General features: G+C 39.7%; 3 protein-coding genes across 3 annotated transcripts; all 3 read left to right on the top strand.

The window, feature by feature from the left end:
* The first annotated feature begins 375 nt into the window (after nucleotides 1–375).
* LOC125316180 lies at nucleotides 376–2,391 on the top strand. Its single transcript, XM_048283695.1, has one exon. It carries the CDS (start codon nucleotides 376–378, stop codon nucleotides 2,389–2,391), a length of 2,016 nt encoding a protein of 671 aa, XP_048139652.1.
* A 7,519-nt stretch (nucleotides 2,392–9,910) lies between these two features.
* LOC115741275 (sulfite oxidase) lies at nucleotides 9,911–15,626 on the top strand. The gene is made up of 12 exons (XM_030675095.2): nucleotides 9,911–10,061; nucleotides 10,874–10,989; nucleotides 11,111–11,173; nucleotides 11,329–11,365; nucleotides 11,513–11,594; nucleotides 12,638–12,756; nucleotides 13,084–13,179; nucleotides 13,382–13,492; nucleotides 13,578–13,679; nucleotides 13,994–14,041; nucleotides 14,724–14,939; nucleotides 15,481–15,626. The coding sequence occupies exons 1-12, from the start codon at nucleotides 9,987–9,989 to the stop codon at nucleotides 15,595–15,597; spliced, it is 1,182 nt and encodes a 393-aa protein (XP_030530955.1). The 5' UTR covers nucleotides 9,911–9,986; the 3' UTR covers nucleotides 15,598–15,626.
* Nucleotides 15,627–21,422: 5,796 nt separating this feature from the next.
* LOC115741260 (cytochrome P450 94B3-like) lies at nucleotides 21,423–23,591 on the top strand. Its single transcript, XM_030675072.2, has one exon. It carries the CDS (start codon nucleotides 21,423–21,425, stop codon nucleotides 23,025–23,027), a length of 1,605 nt encoding a protein of 534 aa, XP_030530932.2. The 3' UTR covers nucleotides 23,028–23,591.
* The last annotated feature ends 11 nt before the right edge of the window (nucleotides 23,592–23,602 follow it).

A 23,602-nucleotide genomic window follows, 5' to 3' on the forward strand; every position in this document is an offset into this window, starting at 1 on the left:
CCTGACACAAAGTAATAAGCATCAACCATGAATGAGATACTTTTCTTCCGCCATTTAACGCAAGATATACTTTACTTGTGCTCGCTGGATGGTTGGTTCACAATTCTTTTATCTTCTTGGTTTTTCGAATAGATGCCATCTTTGGACAAAGTGCAAGGAGCCATCTCAACATCTCTCTATATGTATGATCTGTTGACACCAAAATTGTATTAGAGAAGAGCATTAAAATTCAAACTAAGCAAAAACATGGCTTTTAGCTTCCTTTCGAATTTGTGGAGCAAATGGAACATCCGAGGTTTCGTCATACCGAGCCTTTCGCTTCGGGTCTTTCTCATTCTATTTGCACCAATTAGAAAGAAAACAGCAGACCGTCGCATGAACGTCCTCTTGTGGTTGGCCTATTTGTCGGCTGATCGGGTAGCTGCATTCGCAATCGGGCTTATCTCTCACAACCAAAGCAATTCGTCTGCTCGTGGAGCTGAAGTAGACGGAGCACTTCAAGCGTTTTGGGCCTCATTTCTCTTGTTACATCTTGGTGGTACGGACACCATCACCTCGTTCTCTATGGAGGATAATTCGCTTTGGGGACGGCACCTGCTCAGCCTCACCTTCCAAATCGGTGCTGCCATCTATGTCTTCATGCAAATATTTACCGTCAACAAGTTGCTGGTAATCCCTACAATGCTAGTATTTCTTGCCGCGGTCATAAAAAATGCGGAGAGGATATCGGCACTTAATCTCTCGAGCCTCCCGAGGCTCGGGGAATGGGTGTTCTCACATGACACGTTTTCTGAGGATGCTTATAACGAGTTGGTTCAAGAACTTGATGTTCTAGGTGAAGATGGAGAAGAAGGAGAACAAGAAGAAGTGAAGCTTTTAGAGAGTACTGTGGTGAAGCATGGTTACAACTTCTTTCAAATCTTTAAGGTCTTTCTCGGAGATCTCATGTTCACTTGTCAAGAACGGGAAATGAGCCGCAAATATTTCCACTATGTTTCTGCGGTGGATGCGTTGAGAGTGATATCAGTCGAACTACATTTCATTTATGAGGTGCTCCATACAAAAGCTTTGGCAATACGCTCCAAGTGGAGCTTTATTCTCCGCTTCATGGCCTTTACTGATCTTAATATGGCTTTCGTCCTGTTCTATCGCTTAAAGAAGCATCGGCTCCACAAACTTGATGTGGAAATTACTTATTTTCTTCTTTTTGGAGGGATTGCTCTTGATTTGATTGCTCTGTTCATGCTCATTTTCTCCGATTGGATTGTCGCCAGAATCAATTCTGCATTTTTCCAAGCTTTGGATTGCCTGATGAAGCCCCATTTTGCCAATTGTACATCAGAGCTTTATGTAAGGGGTACATACAAGGCGTTCAATACACGATTAATATTTAAAAGGTGGTCAGAATCCATCTTTGCTTGCAACCTTTTATCCGAGAGCTTTGGTGAGAGTCCAAGAAAGATGTATAAGCTTAGCTGGCATGGGCGCATCTTTGGTTTTTCTGATGTCTGCTGGTTTCCGTTATGTGTGACTGCGAGGATCATCTCTTGTTTCCAGCAAGCTAGTGAGATAATCGTGAGAGTCTTTGGATCGAGGAACACGAGATCCAAAATATCAACGCTTGCCAATTCTAGGCACGTGTCCAAGAATCCCTTTATCAAGGAGCTATGGATCTTTATCTTTAAGGAGGTAAAACGTAAATCTGAGAATGCGGATGATTCGACAAAGGTCAGAGAGATATTTGAGGCTAGAGGTGATCTGTGTCTCCAAAATACACTGCCTAGGAGTATTTCTAGCAAGTTTTTACAATATGTCACCAGGGCTAATTATGACACCAGTGTTATAGTGTGGCATGTTGCTACGGAAATATGGTATAACATCGAGACACCCGAAGAATGGGACGAAGAATGGGAATTCAGCAAGATCCTCTCCGACTACGTGACGTATCTTTTACTTAATCGGCTTAAGGTGATATCTGCCGTGACGGGCATTGCCCAGATCACAACTTGGGAGACGGTGCGTGAGCTACGGGAGCACATCCGCTCTCATCGGACCAAGGATGTGAAGGAGCTATGCACGCAATTATATCAAGTTCGCTTTGGACAATCGAGCCAAAGTATCCACTCCCAATCCCCCCTCCGCCAGGGGATCAAGTTGGCCCAGGAGATCGAAAGCCTCGGGGAAATAAAGTGGAAGGTGATGAGCGGAGTGTGGGTGGAGATGCTGTCATACGCAGCAAGTCATGTTAAGGGAGAGGCGCATGTGCAGGTGCTAAGCGAAGGTGGTGAGCTTCTTGCCTTTGTTTGGCTACTGATGGCTCATTTCGGCTGTCTCTACAGACATGAATGGGGCATGTATTATGAGTACCAGATGCGAGGGCTCGCTGTGTGAATCCACTAGCTCGGTAAAGCCGACAATCGTCTGAATCGCAATCCTTTCTCAGCAAATTTACAATTTCACGTGACCCCCCGTCAGCGTAATCGTCCCATGTTCATCGTATGATTGTGATGAGAGTTTTTCTTGTACTTTGTGAATGTGTCCGTGATTTATGTTACATGTAATCTCTGTGCTATGTTATAAAAGAATGGATGGCTCGTGAAGAAGCGGTGGGTATATCGCACAGCCGACGAAGATTGCATCAAAGATATCAAAATGAAGAAAAGTAGCCGCGCCGATTCAGAACAAGATAGGAAAAAATCGATCATAATAGATATGATGGCAGAAATCAAGAGGAAGATGATTTAGATTGAAAATAATTTGTGAGAGTAAAAGCAAGGGCATATATGAATCATGACTGAGTAAGATGAAAAGTAAAAACGATAACATCGTATCTAATTTATAAGCAGACCATTTATAATCTGCATAGAGCTTACTTCATTGAATGAAGTATAGCTCATAGCCTCATATAATTAAGTGAATAACAAAGCACGGACTTCTTGATATTCATGTTCTTAATGTAAAAACTCCGCTAAATGCAAAATTGAAATAGATAGAAAATACATATTATTAACTACATATAATAGAGTATAACGTTTCTAGAAAGTTAGTTAAAGTTTAAAGTATCGCTTATTTGATTAGGTGAATAAGTTGTACCGAATAAAGAAAATTTTACTTAGTTTAACTAAATATCAAAGCTAATAGTTTAAAATATGATGAAAATACATGACACTCTATAGTTTGTAATTCATTTTGGAATTTTCATTCATTCTTTCATAAATTCCTCACCAAATGTTTTATTTCGGCATGTATATAGCGCGAACTACTACTAATATGGTTGAATAGAGTCTCGTGAATGAATGCCTCTAGAGCTGTGTTAAACGAAGAATGTTCCAATTTTCAAAGACGAGGAAGTACTGCATCGAAGAATTGCGACTTTCTAAGTTTAATTGCTTGATGATTGTTCAAGAACACTCGTTAACAAAATCCATTTCGAAAGCCCATCTAAACTTAAAAGGACTTTCCAGGCCCTCTAATTCTCTGTCCCGCTCCCAATGTAGGGTGCGAAAATAATATCCCACGACGCATCTTTGTCCGTATTCTGCTACAATATATTACTAATGAGCAAAAGCACCAAAGATCGCTAGGACAGATCGCACCAATTGATATTATTAATTGGTGCTTTTAGCCTTTAGTCTCTCATTCGGCACTAATTACATCAGTCCATACAGCAGCAAAATTGTCCAAGACCGATTATTGTGCAACGAGTATGGGATCAAGCAGCTAATTGGCCGCCCATTTTTTTTTTCTTTTGGGAAAAAAAGTACAGACATAGGTCAACAAGTAAGATATCTTGTTATATTCAAATCGCCGTTTCTATTATCATTGAGAATAGATAAAAACCTATAAGAGATTCGATATGGTGAATAGTTCAGTTCCATAATTCCATAAAGAAGTCAGATGAAAATCTGTTTGGTCACATTTGCATTGAATTGCGACGGAATTGATTGACAAGAGTAAAAAAATTAAAACATACTATTAATGGATAAATGCTATTATAAAATATTATTTTGTGCATGAGTGATGAGTTGCTTTTCCTTCGTAGTAAATTAATGATTTAAAAAATATTTTCTAGAGAGTGATTGCTTGTATCGCTAACGAAGATGAACGAATGGCGGGAATTTTAGTCGTTTTGTGAGAATATTGAAATTTAGTTGTTGTCGAAAATGAAAATATTTTTTTATTAATTAATTATTTGAATTGATATAAGCTGTAATTGATCATTTTTAAAAAAAAAAATTAATTATTCATATCACGTGAAAGAACGAATGTCATTGTCATCCATGAATTGGTCCATCGGCCAAAGATAAATTGGCATCAGAGTCGGCATTCCGTTCGGAAAAATATAGAGCACCTAAGAATAAATAACAAAATAAGAGGAAAGATACAGACGTCACTCAGTCTCTCTGTCTCTGTCATCTCCGCCGTTTCAATTGGAGAGCTCCGGAGGTCGAAGTCGCCGGAGGAGAGGAGAAAATGCCGGGGCTGAGAGCACCGTCGGAGTACTCGCGAGAGCCTCCCCGCCACCCGTCTCTCATCGTCAACTCCAACGTCGGTCGCTCTTTCTCTCTTTCTCCCGATTCTCGCCCTGCTTTTTCTCAGATTTCTGTTCTTTTTTCCGTTTCGTTTTTCTCCCAATCTGTTTTTTCTTTTTCTTTTTTGGTAAAGAATTTTTCTCCCAACCTGTTTGTGCTGCTTTGGCTGTACCTTTTTTTTATACCACCGTGCGATGGCGGGAATCTCGTGGCGTCTAACGTACGAGGTTTTGGAATTGTAGTGTGGCCTTTCAATTTCACATGTAGTGTTCATATAAAATGCTTACGTGGTATTCCTACCACGTAAGCTTTATATTTTGTTCATTTTTTCTGTGCTTTTCTTCAAACGGGTGCCTCTCCTCCGGATTGATTCTCGTTTAAGCCAAATTTTGACCGAGGGACAAGAAAGTATCCGATGCCTTTTCTCATTGGTAGGTTAAACAATTAACAAGCCAATCCAATTTTGCTGAAGTTCGGACCCGAACGCAAGACGGGTTCACATAATCGAGACATTAGCGACGTGATGAGTTTTTAATCGCTACTGATCGTGACCGGCTTATAATTACAATCTTAACTTGTAACCTGTTGCATCATTTAGTATGTCCACTTTCTAGGATTCTCACTACGGGCGAGTCTCGCAAGAATTTCCAAAGTTTAGAGTAGCAAAAGGTTAAAACAGTGGTATAAAGGAATTCATAAGAACCAGCCTTTTTCCTTCCCTCAAGCTAACCATGTTCCTCAGTCATTCTTTGCTTGGAGATGTCTTCTGGGTATAAGATGCTTGTACCTTTTCCATGATCTTGTTTTCACTTTATCCTTTCGACAGCACGGTTGGAATATGGATGTCGTTCCTCAAAATGCTCGCACTTCAGCCGGACATCATAGTAGGAGTTCCTAATAAAGCAAATAATCGTCCTCTGTTCGAAATTTCCCGGACAATCCACCTGCGCGTTCACTATAGATTTCGGATGGCTATCCAATTATCAAAACATACTGAAATCAACTTACGTTGGTGATAGTGCGTATCTTAGGGGCCATCAAATAGGCGGGTCGGGTCGAAAATTGTCCGACCCAAATTGACCCGTTTAATCCATTTATATGTAATACAAATTTAGTGGCCCATACCCGACCAGACTCATTTACTAAAATAATTTTATGTTCAATCCAACCTATGAAAATCGGTATTTCGACTATAAAATGCTAAAAAAAATTGGCTTCCAATATAGCAAAAAATTTTCATTTTTTTTTATTTCGGTTCGCAAAAAAGAATAAGAGAAAGTTGGAACTTAGTTAATTTATAAAAATTACAGTAGCAAATAACATGGAGGAATTGGCCTTACCAAAAAAAAAAAATAACATGGAGGAATTGGAATTTTTAAATAATGGAATGTAAGATATTGAAGAAGATTTATGACGACCATGGATTGCAATGACAAGAACTAAGATTAGAATATTTCATAGAAATAGCAATGCCAAATGTAACAAAAGAAAGATATGCTTCAATAATCAACAAACGAACCTACAAGACCGATAAAAAATAAAAACAAACAATGGGGAAGAAAAGAAGTCATCTTGATGTTTTTAATGAGAATGAATTCGGGCCCATTTTGCGGGCCAATCAAGACTACTCTGGATTTGAAAGATGAGCCAATTTTTTTCTCCTATGGGGTGAAGAACAGGTCACAAAGGTGGGTTGGATTTGGTAAAGCGAGAACACATTTAACACCCTATTTTTTGGATTTGCCATTCTCGACCCATTTATGACCCATTATTAAACACAATTAACCAATATAGTGGCTCAACCCATCAAATACGAGTTATGACCCATTTCGACTGGCCTAATGTAGCTTATATAAAACTAAACAACGAAAAGCAAGACGATGCTTTTATATCACTATCTCGACAGGTTCGAGGGACGTTCTCATTACCTCGAGTAAATGGCCAAGATCCTAATTCAACATACGATGCCACACAAGACAACAAGCCCTAGTGCAGTCTACAATTTGGCAGGTCTATAGAAAATCCCTCATATCATTGCGTTAATTTTTTTTCTCCTTCAAGATAAATCCTTTTTATGAACGTATAACTTCAACAGGAGGACATTTAAAAGTTCGGAAAGCCAATTAGTTTTGCAAGAGTTCCATTCTTTCCCAATTCCCATTGACAAATATAAGTCCATCTTGATCTTTTTTAAGGGAAAATTGTTCAAAAAATCTTAAGCCCATTGCACTTTCGTCAATCGGTTCTAAAACTTTTTAATTTTGTCAATCGAGTCGTCCATCCGGCAATTTCGGCCAAAAATTATTGACGTGGACACCAGCCGTCCTACTTAGCACGACCCGCGCTGAGGTGGATAATTTTAAATAATTTTGTGAATTTATTTATTTATTTATGTTTTCCTTCTTTATTTTTTTTCTTTTGCCCTCCGCCGGGCCTCGTCGTTAGCCGACCTTAAGCGAGGGACGCCCAAGCCTGGGCTGGGGTGGGCCTCCCTCGCCTTCGTGGATCCAAGGTTGCACTTGCCTGCAAGGCTGCATCTCCTCTATGGCAATGGAGCGTCCATAATCGCAATACATAAAGTTATTTAGTTTTGCTTATTCGGTGGATTTTGAAAAGAACATTAAATGAAGAGTTCTCCGATTTTCGAAGAGCCGATTACACATAATACGAGTAAGCACTGCATTGAAGAATCGCAATTTTCTATGTTTGATTGCGTGACGAGCGTTCGGGAATACTCGTTAACAAAATCCATTTTCAAAGCCCATTTAAACTTAAAACGACGCCCTGTCATGAATGTACTACATCGCGCAAAAATTACATCCCACGATCGCATCTTTGTCCTCGTTCCTCTGCGATATATTACTAACGAGCAAAAGCACCATAGATCGCTAGGACAGATCGCACCAATTGATGTTATCAATTGGTGCTTTTAGCCTGTAGTCGTTCATCCGGCACTAATTTACATCAGTCCATACAGCAGCAAAATTGTCCATTTTCGTCCGACCTTCGAATTGAAGAAAAACTTTGCAGGTCAGGCCAACATAGTTTGGAAATTACGAAGAGACAATGAAAATAACAAAACAAAATTACTTTTTTGTCGGGAAAAACGAGGGGGCCCATATAGCTTGGATGGAACACATCTCTTTGTTAGAGCTTGGAGTCCACGAGCAAGGTTCATGGATTCCATCGCGACCACACAAAGATGAATATTCCATAGCTAGTTGTCCCAATGTGCTTGTGGTTCTACTCGCTTTGCGATAATAAACATTTCTGCTTTAGAAATTAAATTTTAAAAAGAGATTAAAAAAAAATTTACTTCGTCAAGTGTCTCCAAAACTACTTTTGAAGTAAAAAAAATACTTCAAAAGTAAAAAAAAAATAGAATTGGGTAACCAAACGGATTTCTGCTCCATAAGTGTTTTCATACGCGCCCAGTGGGGCGAAATTACAATAAAAATACTTTTGTTATTTTAGCTATTTTTCTTATTTAATTCAACCGGTGTTATCAGTATGAAACGATAATATCCTCCTTTGAGGTAAAATTTATACCGATTCACAATAATACTGCACAATGAAAAATATTATACTCAATCATTGAGTAGCATAGAAATCAAGTCCCCCGAGTGAAAAAATCTAAATATGAAACCTTATGTCTGATCATCAAATAGCTTAAAAAGAGACAAACCTACAACAAAATAGATATGGTGAATAGTTCAGATCCATAATGCTATGAAGAAATCAGATGAATATCAATTTGGTCTCATTTGCATTGAATTGGGACGTGAGTGATTGATAAGAGTTGAAAAGAAATTAAAGCATTCCATTAATAGATAAGTATTATAAACAAAACATTTTTGAACCAATAAAATAAGGTTGCGTTTGGTTGGTCATCCAGATTTCTAGTCAGAATATGATTGGATATGAAATCCAGAGATTTTGCCATATCCTATCCAGTATTTGATGAATTGCAATAATAGAGCTGGATATGTTCATGTCATATCATTTTCATTGTTTGATATTTACGACTTATCAATGTAAATGAATCTGGAAATATACAAATGAAAATTGTAAGAATATCTCATAATTCATAGCCAAATCTTGTGAGAGGAGAATGAGATTTTGCCATAAAGATGAATGGTTAGAAAAATATAACCATTCATCTTTATGACTATGAAAAAGTTTGTCTCTCTCGCTATATTTGTTAAACTTCAACATGAAACATAAAGTTACGGAGGAGAATGAGATTCGTCTCTTTTTCTGCTTTTCTTAGGCTTTTGATGTGAACTGGAAAGCTAAGAAGGAGAAGAAGTTTCAACGCTCGTAAAATTTGATCGTGAACTAAAAAATTACAAAGCAATCATGAAACTCCACATGAACTAAAGATATAGAGGAGAAGGAGAAGGAGATGGAGATGTTAGTTTTTTTAGAAATTTCATTGTCCATCGTTCTTCAAGAATTAGAAAAATCATCTTCAAGTTTGAATATATTTACTCAAAATCTAGGTTCTTAACTTCATTTTTACTTATTTTTCAATTATAAATCTCTTTGTATCATTATTTTGATTCCCTTCCATCATTTTTTAATAAATTTTTTCATTAAATAATAAACAATACTATTATACTTAAAATATGTAATGATATAGATACTAAGATAGATACTAGGATATATATATATACACACACACACACATACAAATTATGTATGACAAAGAAGAAAGAAAATTAAATTATGAATAAGAATTTTTAATAAATAAAAATGAAAAATTAGTTTTTTTTTATTTTGAGTTTTATTTTTAACGTTAGAATTCAAATTTATTTAATTATAACTATTATTTTAATTTTATTATATAAGAATTTTATTATTCAAAAAAATAGTTTCTATACCATGAACAAAAGAAATTCTATTCACTTTTATCATACCTCCCATATGGGATAATTATATCCAGGTTATATCCCTTTATATCTCACTATATCCTATTATGAGCAGGAACTAAATACGGGATAAGATAAAATTTATCATATCTTGACTTTTGTCTTGACTGCCAAACGTAGCTTAGGGATAAGGACACTCTTATTTCGTAGGAAATGAATAATTTGAAAAATATCTTTTAGAGAATGGTTGCTCGCATCACTCGTGAAGGCGAAATCAATCATAGATATTTTAATCGTTTATGAATATATTAATAACATTTTGCCAGGAATTAAAATATAATTAAACCGATTACTTTTTAACAAAAGGTATTTTCAATTATTCGTATTTTCGCGAAAGGACGAGTTGCCATCCGTGAATTGATGTACTGGCCACGATAAAATTGGCATCAGAGTCGGCATTCCATTCGGAAAAAATATCAAACACCTAAAGAAACAGGCGTCACTCAGTCTCTCTCTGTCTGTCATCTCCGGCGGTTTCAATTTGAGAGCTCCGGAGTTCGAAGTCGCCGGAGGCGAGGAGAAAATGCCAGGGCTGAGAGCACCGTCGGAGTACTCGCGAGAGCCTCCTCGCCACCCGTCTCTCATCGTCAACTCCAAGGTCGGTCGCGCTCTCTCTCTCTCCCGATTCTCGCCCTGCTTTTTCTCGGATTTCTGTTCTTTCTTCCTTTCGTTTTTTCTCCCAATCTGTTTGTGTGGCTCTGGTTTCGCCCTTTTTTATACTACTGTGGGATCGCTGGAATCTGGTGGCGTCTAACGCATGAGGCCCTTGGAATTGTACTGTGGGTTTGTATCGTGGTTTCGGATCGTGCTCTATGTGCATGCATGCGAGCGGTTTTGATTCTGTCAGTTTTGAGGTAGCGATGGAGATTCACTTGGCATTTCTGATCTTTTGGAATCTGCTAGCTGATTGTCTAATTCTGGTATTAGGTGGGAATTTTCAGATTGGTCGAGACTGTCAATCGAAATGAGCTTTTTTTTTTTTTTTTTCCATGTGCATTGTAGACCGTTTTGTCCAAGTTTGTTCGAAGTTTCTAATGTAACTCCTCCCTCTATTCCGGTCTCCACACTGCCGGGTGTTTAATTTGGCGATTTTTCGAGACTCGGCAACCATTTAGTCGATTTTACTTGAGCCACGATCGGCTACTATGATGGCTTGTAGGCGTTGCTACTTGAACCATATTAAGTTGTGCAGTTGTTGGGACTAGAGAATCAAAGTTGATGTTTCCTGATGCCCGAAAGTGTGGAACTTGAGTGCTATTTGTTTTGTTTCCCGTCGGGGTCCAATATATATGGCGGTCAAGTTGTTCGAGTGAGATATATTTAGCCAGTGCGAGTTTTCTGTAGATTTCAAATAAATAATACTCTAATAAGATGAATATGTGCTAATTTTCTTTATGGCGGACTGAGCAGGAGCCTTTCAATGCCGAGCCACCCCGCTCAGCGTTGGTTTCATCTTATGTGACTCCAGTGGATATGTTCTATAAGAGAAATCACGGACCCATTCCTCTACTTGATGACCTAGATAGGTTGAGTTTCCTTATCCAATTCAATAGCAGCTATTGGTTGATACTTCTTTTTTGGGTGAATCACACAATAAACTCTTAGCCTTCTTGCCACAACTGATCTCACACCTGTCTGGCAGAGCAGCTACTATGTGACAATCCATGGGCTGATTGAATGTCCTAAGAAGATATCAATGAGAGATTTATGGTGAGTGCCAAATGTAGACTCACTTGAAGTTTGACTGGTAAATAACGTCGAAAGAACATAAGAGTGCTTTTAATGTACTTTATGCCAGTAGTTGTGTTCTATTTTCTCGTTTTCTTTATAATGCTTGGCAATAACTGACTTTCTACTGATATCAGGGCTCTTCCGAAATACAACGTTACTGCTACTTTACAGGTATCATTTATTTTTTGCATGCTTGCTGCATATTTCCTGGGCACACGTCTTAGAGACATTGTGGTGCCTCTATTTAAGAGGATGAGTAGTTTTCTGATTGGTTAAATGTTGGGGGACTGTCTGTTTTGGCTTGTGGGAGCTGTGAAGTGTGCAGGCAATAGGAGGACAGCAATGAGCAAGGTCAGAAAAGTGAGGGGTGTTGGCTGGGGTGTCTCTGCAATAGGAAATGGTGCGTTACTTAATTGTTGGTTGAATATGCTAGCTACCTGCATTATGATTCTTGTAAAACATACCATAGTAGCTTACAGAGGAATCTGGATCGCGTAAATTGCTGAAGCATGTCAAACAATGGACGTCAATGTGATGGACGAAACTTCATGCATGCTCCTTCTCATGCTTTAAATAGAAATATGATAAATTCCATGCATGTTTTCAAGGGCCATTGTGGGATCAATTTTCAGGATAAGCTGGCCATTGATGCTCCATTCAATGCTTTAAGTACATATAATTGGTTTTATTTGGTGAAGAATGAGGGTAGGGGTAGTCCAAATAAGTTGGTTGCTTCTGATTGCTTTCCAACATTTTGCCCAGTTTTCTTATAATTAGTGTTGATGTAAAGGAAAATGGCGATTAAATTCATTATACGTGACATGATAACATGTCGCTCAGTTATCTTATAAATGCTGCCTAAAGGCTTTATAATTGAGTCACAGAAATGATTATTTGATTGGAGAGCCCTGTGGGCTCGAGACATCATTTTCTTCTTTTAGTTCCTCATTGTCACTCGAAACATTTGATTTTGCTAGCATGTTGGCAGCAACAGTGAGTTCAAATTTACAATTTTGCTTTTGTTGGTAACTCCATGCAGAGAGTGGCTTTCTTGTAAGAACAATTGCCTGTTGAATCATATTGCTTTATCTTGCTTCTTGATTCTAGCTGGAAAGAAAGAAAAAAAAATCTCGTGTCTTGATATCGTGATGTTCATTTTGCATAGATCTGTGCTTGAGGACCCAAGTTCAGGTTGGTTTTTTTTTTTTTCCCCTCCGTCAGAATACAAACTCATTGCATCTAGATGTTCTGTTACTCCTATCACAAATGGTAAAAGAAAAGTTTCTCTTTGGCTTATGTATGTGAAAAGGCAGTATGGATTGTAGACACCTAATTCTCTTAAGAGTTTGGAAATATTTTAGCAGTTTTCCAACCTTATTTTGACCCAATTTTTTTTTTCTTTTTTCTTTAGTTTGGAGCTAATCATTGTACTGATATGTCCAGCTGTGTGGGGTGGCGCCAAGTTGGCTGACGTTCTTGAGCTCGTTGGAGTACCTAAGTTGACAAGTGGGACTACATTAGGTGGAAAACATGTTGAATTTGTGAGCATTGACAAATGTAAGGTACTGGTTCAATCTATTTATTCTTGGCAATTTTTTTCTGTCGAGGAAAAAAAAAAAGGGGCGGAAATTAGGACGTTGTGCTCTATTCTGAGTCACTTTAACATTTTTGGAAGCACGGTGTTTTTAGTTATTTTTCACCTGATCCTTTTTTCAGTTTTTAAGATCTGAAAAAGAATTTCATAATTATGGCTGTCTCTACATGCAGAAGAATGTTTCTACAGTTTGTTTATCATTCTTACTTTGCTGTTCCATGCGTAAATATCAACAAATTGCAGTCTCTGTTTGGAACTTTTAAATGTCAAATTGCTTTGTAATGATAACCTTTAGGAGGAGAATGGAGGGCCCTACAAAGCATCAATCCCATTAAGCCAGGCTACAAACCCTGAAGCTGATGTTTTGCTTGCTTATGAGATGAATGGTGAGGTTAGTGAACTTGTCCTTATGGAAACATATATGGTAATTTACATCACAGCGTTCTATCACAAAATAGTTGATTATGCTTCTGCTTCATCTGTGTATACTCTTCTTTGCAAATATCACTTTCTCTTTGCTTCTCCTTTCATTGTCAAGATATAAAACCTGTAGCAGTGTGTCTAGGATTGACAGTTTTCCTATCCTGCCAAAGACTCTTAACAGGGATCATGGTTACCCTTTGCGAGTGGTTGTCCCGGGTGTTATTGGTGCCCGCTCTGTGAAATGGTTAGACTCCATCAATGTAATTGCTGAAGAGTGCCAGGTCGGATAAAGTTATCTTTTGTCGAAGTTTACACAGCTCAATCTTGTCTTCTCATGTTATTTAGGTAACAATTGTTGTCTTTCAGGGCTTCTTCATGCAAAGGGACTACAAGATGTTTCCACCTTCAGTAGATTGGGATAATATTGATTGGGCAACAAGGAAGCCTCAGATGGATTTCCCTGTTCAGGTAATTTCATTATGAATCAACTCCCACATTGGAATATGTCAAATCTCTAATAGCGCAGCTACCTTTGTCTTGCCTTGAAGTTGGATGCCTCATTCAGTTTGTAATTATCATTGTGCCAGAAAACTTATTTTATTGTGGAACGCTCAAAAACAATGTCGCATTCTGTTTGTTTCTCTTGTTCTATAGGAAGGACTTATCTCTGAGGGATAGATTTAGTGCAGAATGATGAACTTTCGTTCGTTGAACTATAGTGGTTTATTACCTTTTGTTTTGATGTCATATAGTTGCACTAATTGCTTGATTTTGTGCTGCAGTGTGCAATATGCTCCTTGGACGATGTGAATACAGTACAACCTGGAAAGGTTCGACTATGATCAACAGTTTTACTTGCATAGATATTACAATTCATTAGTCGGAAAATTGCGGCATGCACAGAATTCTGTTGATTCGCATGCTATTTATGTATCTATGGTGGTCTGGCATGCACCTGTACTTTTGTTTATCTTACCAAAGGGAAAAAGGCTCATCTTAATCCTATCCATGTGCTAGGTTTAATTTTGGTATTAGTATGAGCCTTACTCCATGTCCTACATTTATTAGTTTTGCGACTCTTAGGTACTGGAGAAGTTTGTTGATATCTCTACGTTTGGATTTCTAAGTTGTTTCACAGTGCAGGGATAATAGAGGCTAGAGAATTCATGCAATCATAAAGGATTTACTGTACAATAACCAAAGGTTTCGCATATAAACTTGTGAAGTGTTTTTTGAAAAGTAAATATTGTGGCTTCAAGTAAAATAATAACAAAAGTGAAAATTGAGGGAAATCTGAATTTGATCCCTGCCCAACATAGGGTTGTTCAATATTAGCCATGGTTGGCCATCCACTAATGCGCGGTTCTTTCAGTTTCACCTCTGAGGTTAATAAATATTTCTTGGACTCTTGATGCTCCCAAGTCAATGTTGGTGTCTTTTTATGCTGCTATTCAGGGGACTCCCTAATTTGTAGAAGTTATTCGCCTGAACGAAGAATGAATCATGACGCAGGTGAAGGTTAGTGGATATGCAGCATCAGGAGGTGGACGCGGAATTGAGAGGGTTGACATTTCCATTGATGGTGGCAAGAATTGGGTGGAGGCTTCTAGATATCAAAAGGATGGCTTTCCCTATGTTTCTAGTGATATTTGCAGTGACAAGTGGGCGTGGGTGCTTTTTGAAGCTACAGTTGATATTTCTCACAGTACTGAGATTGTTGCAAAAGCGGTATGTTGTTTCCTTGATGTGACAAAGCTTGTTGCAGCTCCCCCGTTATCAGTCTCAAAGGCTCGTAATAGCCTATTACGATTGGATGAATCTCAAAGTACAAATCCTCTTCTGGTTATTTACCTCTTGTTGCACGGCACTCACAACATAGTGAGGGCTGATAGTTATACAATCTTTGCTCCAGAGAAGCTAAAATGTAGACATACTTTGACACATGCTGTTTGTTTCAGGCACTGCTTTTCTCATGGTACTGTTTGCTTGTAAGCATAGGTTGTTTCTTTTTAATTTGAATGGTTGTTATTAGGGAGTACGTTTCGTATTGATCAGTATTGCTAAGTGCCCTATTTGCCTAAGCAACGCAGGCGGAGCTACTGATCAGGAATATTAATAGCTGTTTTTGCTCCTTTAAATCATGAATTTGACTAAGAGGCTCAATGATCTGAATGTCTGATATAAGCCCGAGTATCCATCAGTCTTCTCTTTGATGATCTTGCTGATTCGACTCGCGTGTCTTGATGCGTCTTTTTTTTTGTTATTTCAGGTTGATGCTGCAGCTAATGTCCAGCCAGAAAACGTGGAAACCATTTGGAACTTGAGAGGGATACTGAACACTTCCTGGCATCGCGTTCAGGTACGGGTCGGTCACTCGAAGATGTAGACGACGAGTCGTTTACCAAGATTCGTGGACTCTTTCTCATGGGGAGCGTGTTATGGTGTGTTTCTCATGTGCTATTGAATAGTTATGGTGTGTTATCGTTTACCACACCTAATCAGCTGAACAATGCAAGTTTAGTGAGTCTTTTTCCGCTAGACACCAAGAACAATGCAAGTTTAGTGAGTCTTTGTCCACTAGAAACCAAAATCTTCATGGCATTGTCCGAGACTTGCGCAGTCTTCTGTGTTGGGCCCTTGGGTTCGCGAATATCGATCGTGCATTTTGTTTGCCCCCAGAGAAATCCATTAAGAAGGAAACGAACCTGGGTGCCTCGCGAACGGGTCCAGCCACAAGTGGGCTGAGACAAAGATATAAGTATTGTGGCTCTGAATTTGCGTGCTTAGCTCTTTTCCATGATAACGCGACCTTGGAGGGAGCACCGGGATAAAAAAAAAAACTCTTAAATGATCGTAATGCATGTGAGCCCAATTGAAATAATTCGGCTTCGGAAGGAGCAACGGGATGCGAAATTCTTAAATGATCTCGGAGCATGTGAGCACAACTGAAGGGCGTGGCGTTGGTGGAAGATGTTCCGTTGGACGACACGGTAAGTCCAAGTTGGAGTTGAGAATCGTTTCGGGCGTGTTTTGGATGCAGGAAAAAGCAAAAGGTGAAATTCTTGATCTTTCGGAATGACGCGGATGCTGAGGTTTAAAAGCGAAGGGGATAAAGGGGGCGTTCTCAAATTTAGCGAGCCCATCACAAATTCGTAATCGAACCTTGTACTAGTTTACGGTACTAGTGCCAATTGTCCTATACCTTATAATAGTGCCAATTTAATTTTAAATCTTTTGATCTATTGTCAATTCAATCATTCCGATTAATTTTAGTGGAATATAATAGACATAGATCCGGTGGGCTTATGTTGCACGGTTGGCGCTAACGTAAACATTTTTATATGATATTGTAAGAATTCTTGATGTTTTTATTTTTTATTGTTTTCTTTCTTTTTTTCTCTCTGTTTTTCTTTCTCCTCTTTCCGGTGGCCGGCATAGCCATGGCCAGTGAGGTGGCCTGAGAGAGGGCGAGCGCCAGCAAGGCCAATAGGCAAGGCCAACCCATGCCCAGGTTAGGGTGGCCTCGTTGGGTGTGGCTTGGGCAAGGCGAGGCCCGGTAAGGCCAACCCGCGCCTGGTGATGCCTAGCCTCATCAAATCTAGCAAGGGCGGCCTCGTCGAAACCGGAAAGAGGAGGAAGAAAAACATAGATAAAATAAAAAATAAAAAAATTATTATTGAAATATTATTTGATAATGTCTACGCCAGCATCGGTCGTGCTACATAGACTGGCATTCACGTAAGTAATATTCGGTTAAAATTAGTTAGAAGGACTGAATTGATACAAGATCAAAACGTTTAGAACTAAATTGGCGTCAATACAATAAATTTAGGAGTTTTCTGATACTTTTCCCTGTTGGAAAAGTAGTACATTAAAACCGTAATATTTTTGTATTTAGTTGCTCGATAAATGTCTTGCATCTTATTGAGAAAGATCTTTCATTGTTATATCAATTATCACATGCGTTAATGTCGGCCACGCCATGTGCTTAGTTGAAAACTAGAGTTATTGTCGAGACAATCATCACAGGCCATACTAACATCTTTATTTATAAGGTCTTGTTGTCTCAGAAGTACGATGCCAACCCATCCCGGATATTAAATCTTGTTTCTCTATGTTTATTAAGAGAAAATAATATAAATGAACCATGAACTTTAACTCAATATTTGCAATGTGGTTACCGAGCTTTTAATTTGTTTAATGTGAAAAAAAAATTTCACTAATTTAAGATTGGAAACAATATTGAACATTGTCCAGAAACTAAACCGAACATGTACCAAAAGTTAATGAACTAAATTAAAAGTTTATGGATCACATTGAATATGTACGAAAAGTTCATGGGCCACATTGAACTAATTAAAAACTCGGTGACCACATTACATATTTAGCTAAAGTTCAGAAACCATATTGAATAAATTAAAAGTATATAGACCACATCAAACATTAAACTAAACTCAAGGCTTACATTGAATATTGAACTAAAAGTTGAACCGCCATTGGTGTCATTATTCACATCTAGCACCGTCCGAGGAGATACACGAGTTGGGTCTTCTTGTCTGCGTTGGGCTTTTGGTCGCAGCACGTGTTCCAACGTCGCGAAACTCTTTTTATTATATACCACCGCTGCCATTACAATGTGAACCCGTGAGAAGCAACCTCCAAAACTCGAAGAAGATTAACAAAATGAAAAAACCATCTTTGCCTTCATCCTTCGTCGTTTTCGCAAGACTTTGATAGTCAGTTCGATAAAATACGCATGTACGACAACGACGAAACCAGTGGACAACCTTATTGTCTTTTTATTTAATTCCTGTTGCTCATGATACTTTCTTTTTTTTTTCCTGATCGATTGCAATAAACCCACGTTTTAGAAAAACATTAAATTAATAATATATATATATATATTTTTTTTTAATGAGCTGCGTTTGTTTTTTCGTACCCACCCCGGTTCATACCTTTCTCGGATACCAGAAAGAAAACTATTTGCCAAGAAGGAAAACAGATGAGATTTGTCCGGTGTTAGATTTTTTTGAGAGTACACTGGTTTTCAATATTCGAATCTTTTGCTTCAAGAAACCGCCTGGCAGACACATTGGAGTTTCAACACGTTTTTTTTTTTTTTTTGGACCCCATTTCTCTGTACCCTTTCTCGCTGGAGAGATACCTTCGATGATGTTGTGACGATAATGGTAAATCGATTACTATGCAATAAGATCGAAGCTCATGAATGCTTGGACGAGATTGATACTCGGTATTGTGTTTTCTTACGTAGCGTTAGAGACCAAATCCAATCTCTTTTTTACCTTAGAGACACTCCGGATGGTATCGTGGAAATGACCGCAACACGATCGCCGCTATGCGGCACGATCGAAGTTCGCAATTATGTTTCCTAACACAGCATTAGAGACTGAATTCATTCGATTTCTTTTTTTTTTTACCACTTTCTGCTATAGAGAGAGATACCCACGATGATGTCGTGAAAATAACCGCAAAAGGGTTGCCATGCAAGATGATCGAAGTTCGCAAGTACTCGCCAATTTCGAATCGTAGAAGGATATTGTCACAAACGATTCTGGAAAAGAATATTATCTCATACATATCTTCTTTGCATTGTTTTCTCCTTTTCCGGCGATCTTCTATGACATGATTGTTAGATGGTGAGCAATCTCACAATCATCATCTTGCAACCAATCCTTAGATGAACAGCTTTTAGAGCACGCTAGTGTTGAAAACTCTCAGTCCCACTAGAACTGTGTGGATGCAAAAGAAGATGAAGGTTCCGGGTGTCAAGGCACTTGTCGGCTTAAATTAACCCTTTGAAATAGTGTACAAAAAACAAAAAAAAGGGACATTGGAAAATGAGAGAGAAAATTTTGTGCTCATTCGTCCGTTCCTAGCTCAATTATTTGCAAATTCGTCCATGATTGGGGAGCTCCCACTAGCACTAGAAGCGCACCGATTGCGTCATTTACTACGACTTCGTGACTAACGCACACAATCATTATTGACCGATGAGTTCGTTGGTCTATTTATTTATATAAAAATAAAAGAGAGAGAGAGAGAGAATCAAATAATTCACGGGGACACACATATTTCAACCTAGCTCTAAAGATCAAGAGCGTAATGGAAAGGGTCCTGTAATGTCTCATGTGTGTTGGAAACGAGATGTGCACGTACATAGGGATAACTGTCTAAAAAGTCCTAGACATATTTACGATGGCTACTTCGATCCCAAATCTTTCAATTGTGTCAGTTTAATCTTAAACATTCTGAAATTTTGTCAAATTAACCATGCTCTTATTATTAAATGACGATATTGACAAATCATCAGAAGGTTTGGGACTAAATTGACAAATCGTCCAAAATGTTTAAAACCGCACCGACACAATTGAAAAGTTTATGATCGACTTGACAAATCATCAAAGGGTTTTGGATAAAATTGGCATAATTGAAAGGATTAAGATTGAATTGACTGCCTTATGGTAAATTTAGGATTTCTTGGACAAAGTATCTCCACATATCTATGTTGTATCACTGCAAGGATTGATGTCGATGCATGGTTGTCTTGATTCATTGGGAGGTAGTGCACTTGTCGTGGTTTGGATAAGGACATAGTGGGGTCGACACCGGCGACTGTGATTTAAAATTTTAAATTCCACCATGCGGGTTCTTCTAGATGAGACCAAAAAAAGAAGAAGAAGAAGAAGAAGAAATTTTTGAGTAAATTTTTCGGCTTTACTTTCATTTTAAAAAGGCAAAAAAAAAAAAAAAAAAGGAATTTCCGATGGTGGAACCCAAGTTCTCAAGCGAGTGTTTAAGCAAATTTAATGTTTTTTTTTTCCATTTTTAAAAATTACTTGTGTGATCATTTGGTGAGCTATTGATGGACCTTAGATTGGTGGTTCAAAAAGCGTCCGACAATTATAGTTGTTGTCACTGTTTTTTTTATCTTTCCAGTGGCCATCTGCCCTATTCTGCTTTAGTCTCGATCTATTGTGGGACAAGCCACTCTCTGAAGATTAAAAGTGAGGTGTAATCGACACTTCTACGGAAGTAGAGAATTACATGGGACACGCCCTCACGGATGACATGTTTTTTGGGAATTTATTACGTCAGCACTGGCCGGAAATATTTGGACCCTTGTAGTAGCCAGTGACCGTTCGATATATGCATCATCATAAGCCTCTCTGCTCGTGGCATTAGCTATTCTCGATTTGTCAATTCATTCGCTTGCGGCACGTCGGACGGACTGCGATGACCATGCGCCTATGGATATACTGGGTAGGCGTGAACCGAATCAAATATTACGGAGCGGGTGCAGATTCTTATGATAGCGCTCGAAGGGACGGTTGCTTTAGTCGCCCCTTCCCACCCTTTTATAGCTATAAACATTTTTTTTTCCATTGCCAATTTATCAATTTTAATGCGGATTTTTCGTTTCTCTTCGATCCATAAAACAAGCATTAACTCACCGTCAGGAACGGACAAACCCTCCGGTGTGTGAAATCTCCATGGAGTCGCCCCCATCCACGAAATTCTCTTCGTTTTTTTCCTAATTGGGGTAGCATCGACCCCATTATCTGGTTTGCTGTCGGTCAGGATCAGCTCGACCATGCAATGTCTCCCGACCATCGGATCGATCGATCCGGATGCGCACGATGTTTCGACCGTCGTGCCCCAGCCTCTTTAATGGTGATGCAGTGTGTGGTCCTAGGGACCACGAGCGACGAGCTCGGTTCCTCATATTTGTGCCCTTTTTTTTCTCTCCGGCAATCTCTCGCCTAACATGCTGAGATGAGAGCGGAGTTTGTAGTTCTCGAGAGAGTTACCAGATCCACGAAACTGTGCCCGTCGAATCTCCTTCGAGTCGAGCATGCGAATCGACGGGCACTGTCGAGATGCTTAATGATTAAACAAGTCCCAACTCATCGAATCGAAATGTTCAGATACCCTTGTCGTTGCAAGGAAACGACAGCAACTCTGAAAATAAACCCATTGTCTGCCCTCATCAACCACCCTTTCATAAAAGAAGGAACGAACTTTCCCCCACCTAGTCTTTAGCATGAACTTCACATGTTAGAATCCGAAAACAGCCTCCAATAACAACCCTACACAAGTACCGGTCAATAGCGCATATCCTCCTATCAACAGGCTCTATTCCTTTACATATCCTAACTTTTGCTTCTTTACCTGTAAGGCAAGACACAAACCATGATCTTCACTTTCATTGCATGGCAGACTCTCAGTACTGCCTTCTTCTTCACAGTCCTCTACTTCCTTCATGTGCTCAACGCCAAGTTCTTTCAACAAGCCGTCACCTTCTCCGGCCATGGCCCACCAAGCTACCCCGTCATCGGGTGCTTGATATCCTTCTACAAAAACAGGCGCCGCCTTTTGGACTGGTACACCCAACTCCTGTCCCAATCCCCGACCAACACCATCGTCGTGCGGCGGCTGGGCGCCAAGCGCACCGTTGTGACGGCGAACCTGAAGAATGTCCAGTACATGCTCAAGACCAACTTCAAGAACTACCCAAAGGGCAAACCGTTTACTGAAGTATTGGGTGATTTTCTCGGGCATGGCATTTTCAATGTGGATGGAGAGCTATGGCGAACTCAGCGCAAGCTCGTGAGCCATGAATTCAGCACCAACTCGCTGCGGGAGTACGTGATGAACACGTTGCGCGAGGAAGTTGAGAACCGGTTGTTGCCGGTCATGCAGTCAGTATTGACAGAAAACAAGGCAGTGGACTTGCAGGACCTCCTAAAGAGACTTACATTCGACATGATATGCAAGGTCTCGTTGGGGACTGCTGAGCAACACCGTTCGCTGGATCCTACGTTCCCCATTTGTCCGCTTGCCGAAGCTTTCGACGTGTCATCGGAGATCTGTGCTCGTCGTGGGGCCGCCACTCTGTCTCTCTCGTGGAAGATCAAGAGATTGATCAGAGTCGGGTCAGAGCGGAGGCTGAAGGAAGCGGTCCAGGAAGTCCACGTGTTTGTGTCACGAGTGATTAGAGACAAAATCAGGGACATGAATGAAAGAGCAGCTTCTGGCAATGACGATCTCCTCTCTCGCCTGATCTTAGCAGGGCATGATGAGAGAACGATAAGAGACCTTATGATAAGCTTCATAATGGCGGGAAGAGACACGACTTCGGCCGCCATGACATGGCTTTTCTGGCTGCTTTCTCAACATCCAAACATAAAGCAAGACTTGGTGAGAGAGGTCGAACTTGTAGTGAAGAAGAGAAGGAGCAACTTGGACTATGAATCGCTTAAGGAATTGAAGCTGTTAAATGCATGTCTACTGGAGTCCATGAGGCTCTACCCGCCCGTGGCCTGGGACTCCAAGCATGCCGTCGAAGATGATGTTTTGCCTGATGGCACAATCGTGAAATCAGGAGATAGGGTAACTTATATCCCTTATGGGATGGGAAGGATGGAACAGCTGTGGGGGAAGGATTGGTTTGAGTTCAGACCGAACCGGTGGCTTCTCGAACCGGAGAAGGGCGGGACCGGAGAAATAAGGAAGATGTGCCCGTATAAATACCCGGTTTTTCAGGCGGGGCCGAGGGATTGCATAGGGAAGGAGATGGCTTTTATTCAGATGAAGTATGTGGTAGCTTCAATTCTGCGCCGGTTCGACGTCGAACCGGTGAATCAAGGTTGTCCAGTTTTCGTGCCGTTCTTGACAGCCCACATGGCTGGCGGCCTCCCAGTCAGGATTCGAAAAAGAAACATTTCTAAGCACGATGGCAATGAATTTGCCCGATTGATCGGAGCAAATGCTCCCGATTTTAGATCATTGGGTTAATGTAACATCGCATTATTCCCTTTTTTTTTTTTGGGTACCCCATAACTCGTCTTCGAGCTGCAACTGACTGCTCTCCGAGACGCGGAGCCCTTTCCCCTGTGCAGAAATTTATCGTAATATCACGGAGCGATCTTATTGTTATTTCTGTGCATACGTGACAGTGGAGTCGTGTTACTGTTACATTAGTTCACCCGGTTAAGGTTGCGTTCGTCAGATCAACCACCCTCAATATCAAGCATGCTGTGGATGATGTGTCTCAGGTGCCAGTTCAACTATGTGTCATCCAGGGGTAGGTTATGATTCGTTGCCCAAGTACGTTTTCGGTCTCAAGATGTCAGAAAGCCAAGTTGGATTTTTCTAGAGAAGGATAGAGGGCACATGGGCTTTTCGGGGAGGATAAGTTCACGTGGGAAAGATTTTCCAAGCGATAAGATGGTGAACGGAGACGAAGCACTTTTTTTTTGTTTAGTATTATCACGGATTTCCTGTATTAACTGTTGTAGGACCTCTTTCATTATTCAACTGTCTCTTCTACCTTTCTTCCTTTTATTATTATCATCATCAATTGTTGTTTT

Source organism: Rhodamnia argentea, chromosome 8 (assembly GCF_020921035.1).
Source record: "Rhodamnia argentea isolate NSW1041297 chromosome 8, ASM2092103v1, whole genome shotgun sequence".
Taxonomy (NCBI): Eukaryota; Viridiplantae; Streptophyta; class Magnoliopsida; order Myrtales; family Myrtaceae; genus Rhodamnia; species Rhodamnia argentea.

What these genes read in the sequence shown, in the direction of transcription:
- LOC115741275 (XM_030675095.2), top strand. Translation starts at nt 9,987, where the DNA reads ATGCCAGGGCTGAGAGCACCGTCGGAGTACTCGCGAGAGCCTCCTCGC. An exon ending in CTCTCATCGTCAACTCCAAG is followed by an intron (nt 10,062 to 10,873) that starts GTCGGTCGCGCT and finishes CGGACTGAGCAG; the next exon opens with GAGCCTTTCAATGCCGAGCC. An exon ending in CTTATGAGATGAATGGTGAG is followed by an intron (nt 13,180 to 13,381) that starts GTTAGTGAACTT and finishes ATCCTGCCAAAG; the next exon opens with ACTCTTAACAGGGATCATGG.
- LOC125316180 (XM_048283695.1), top strand. Translation starts at nt 376, where the DNA reads ATGAACGTCCTCTTGTGGTTGGCCTATTTGTCGGCTGATCGGGTAGCT.
- LOC115741260 (XM_030675072.2), top strand. Translation starts at nt 21,423, where the DNA reads ATGATCTTCACTTTCATTGCATGGCAGACTCTCAGTACTGCCTTCTTC.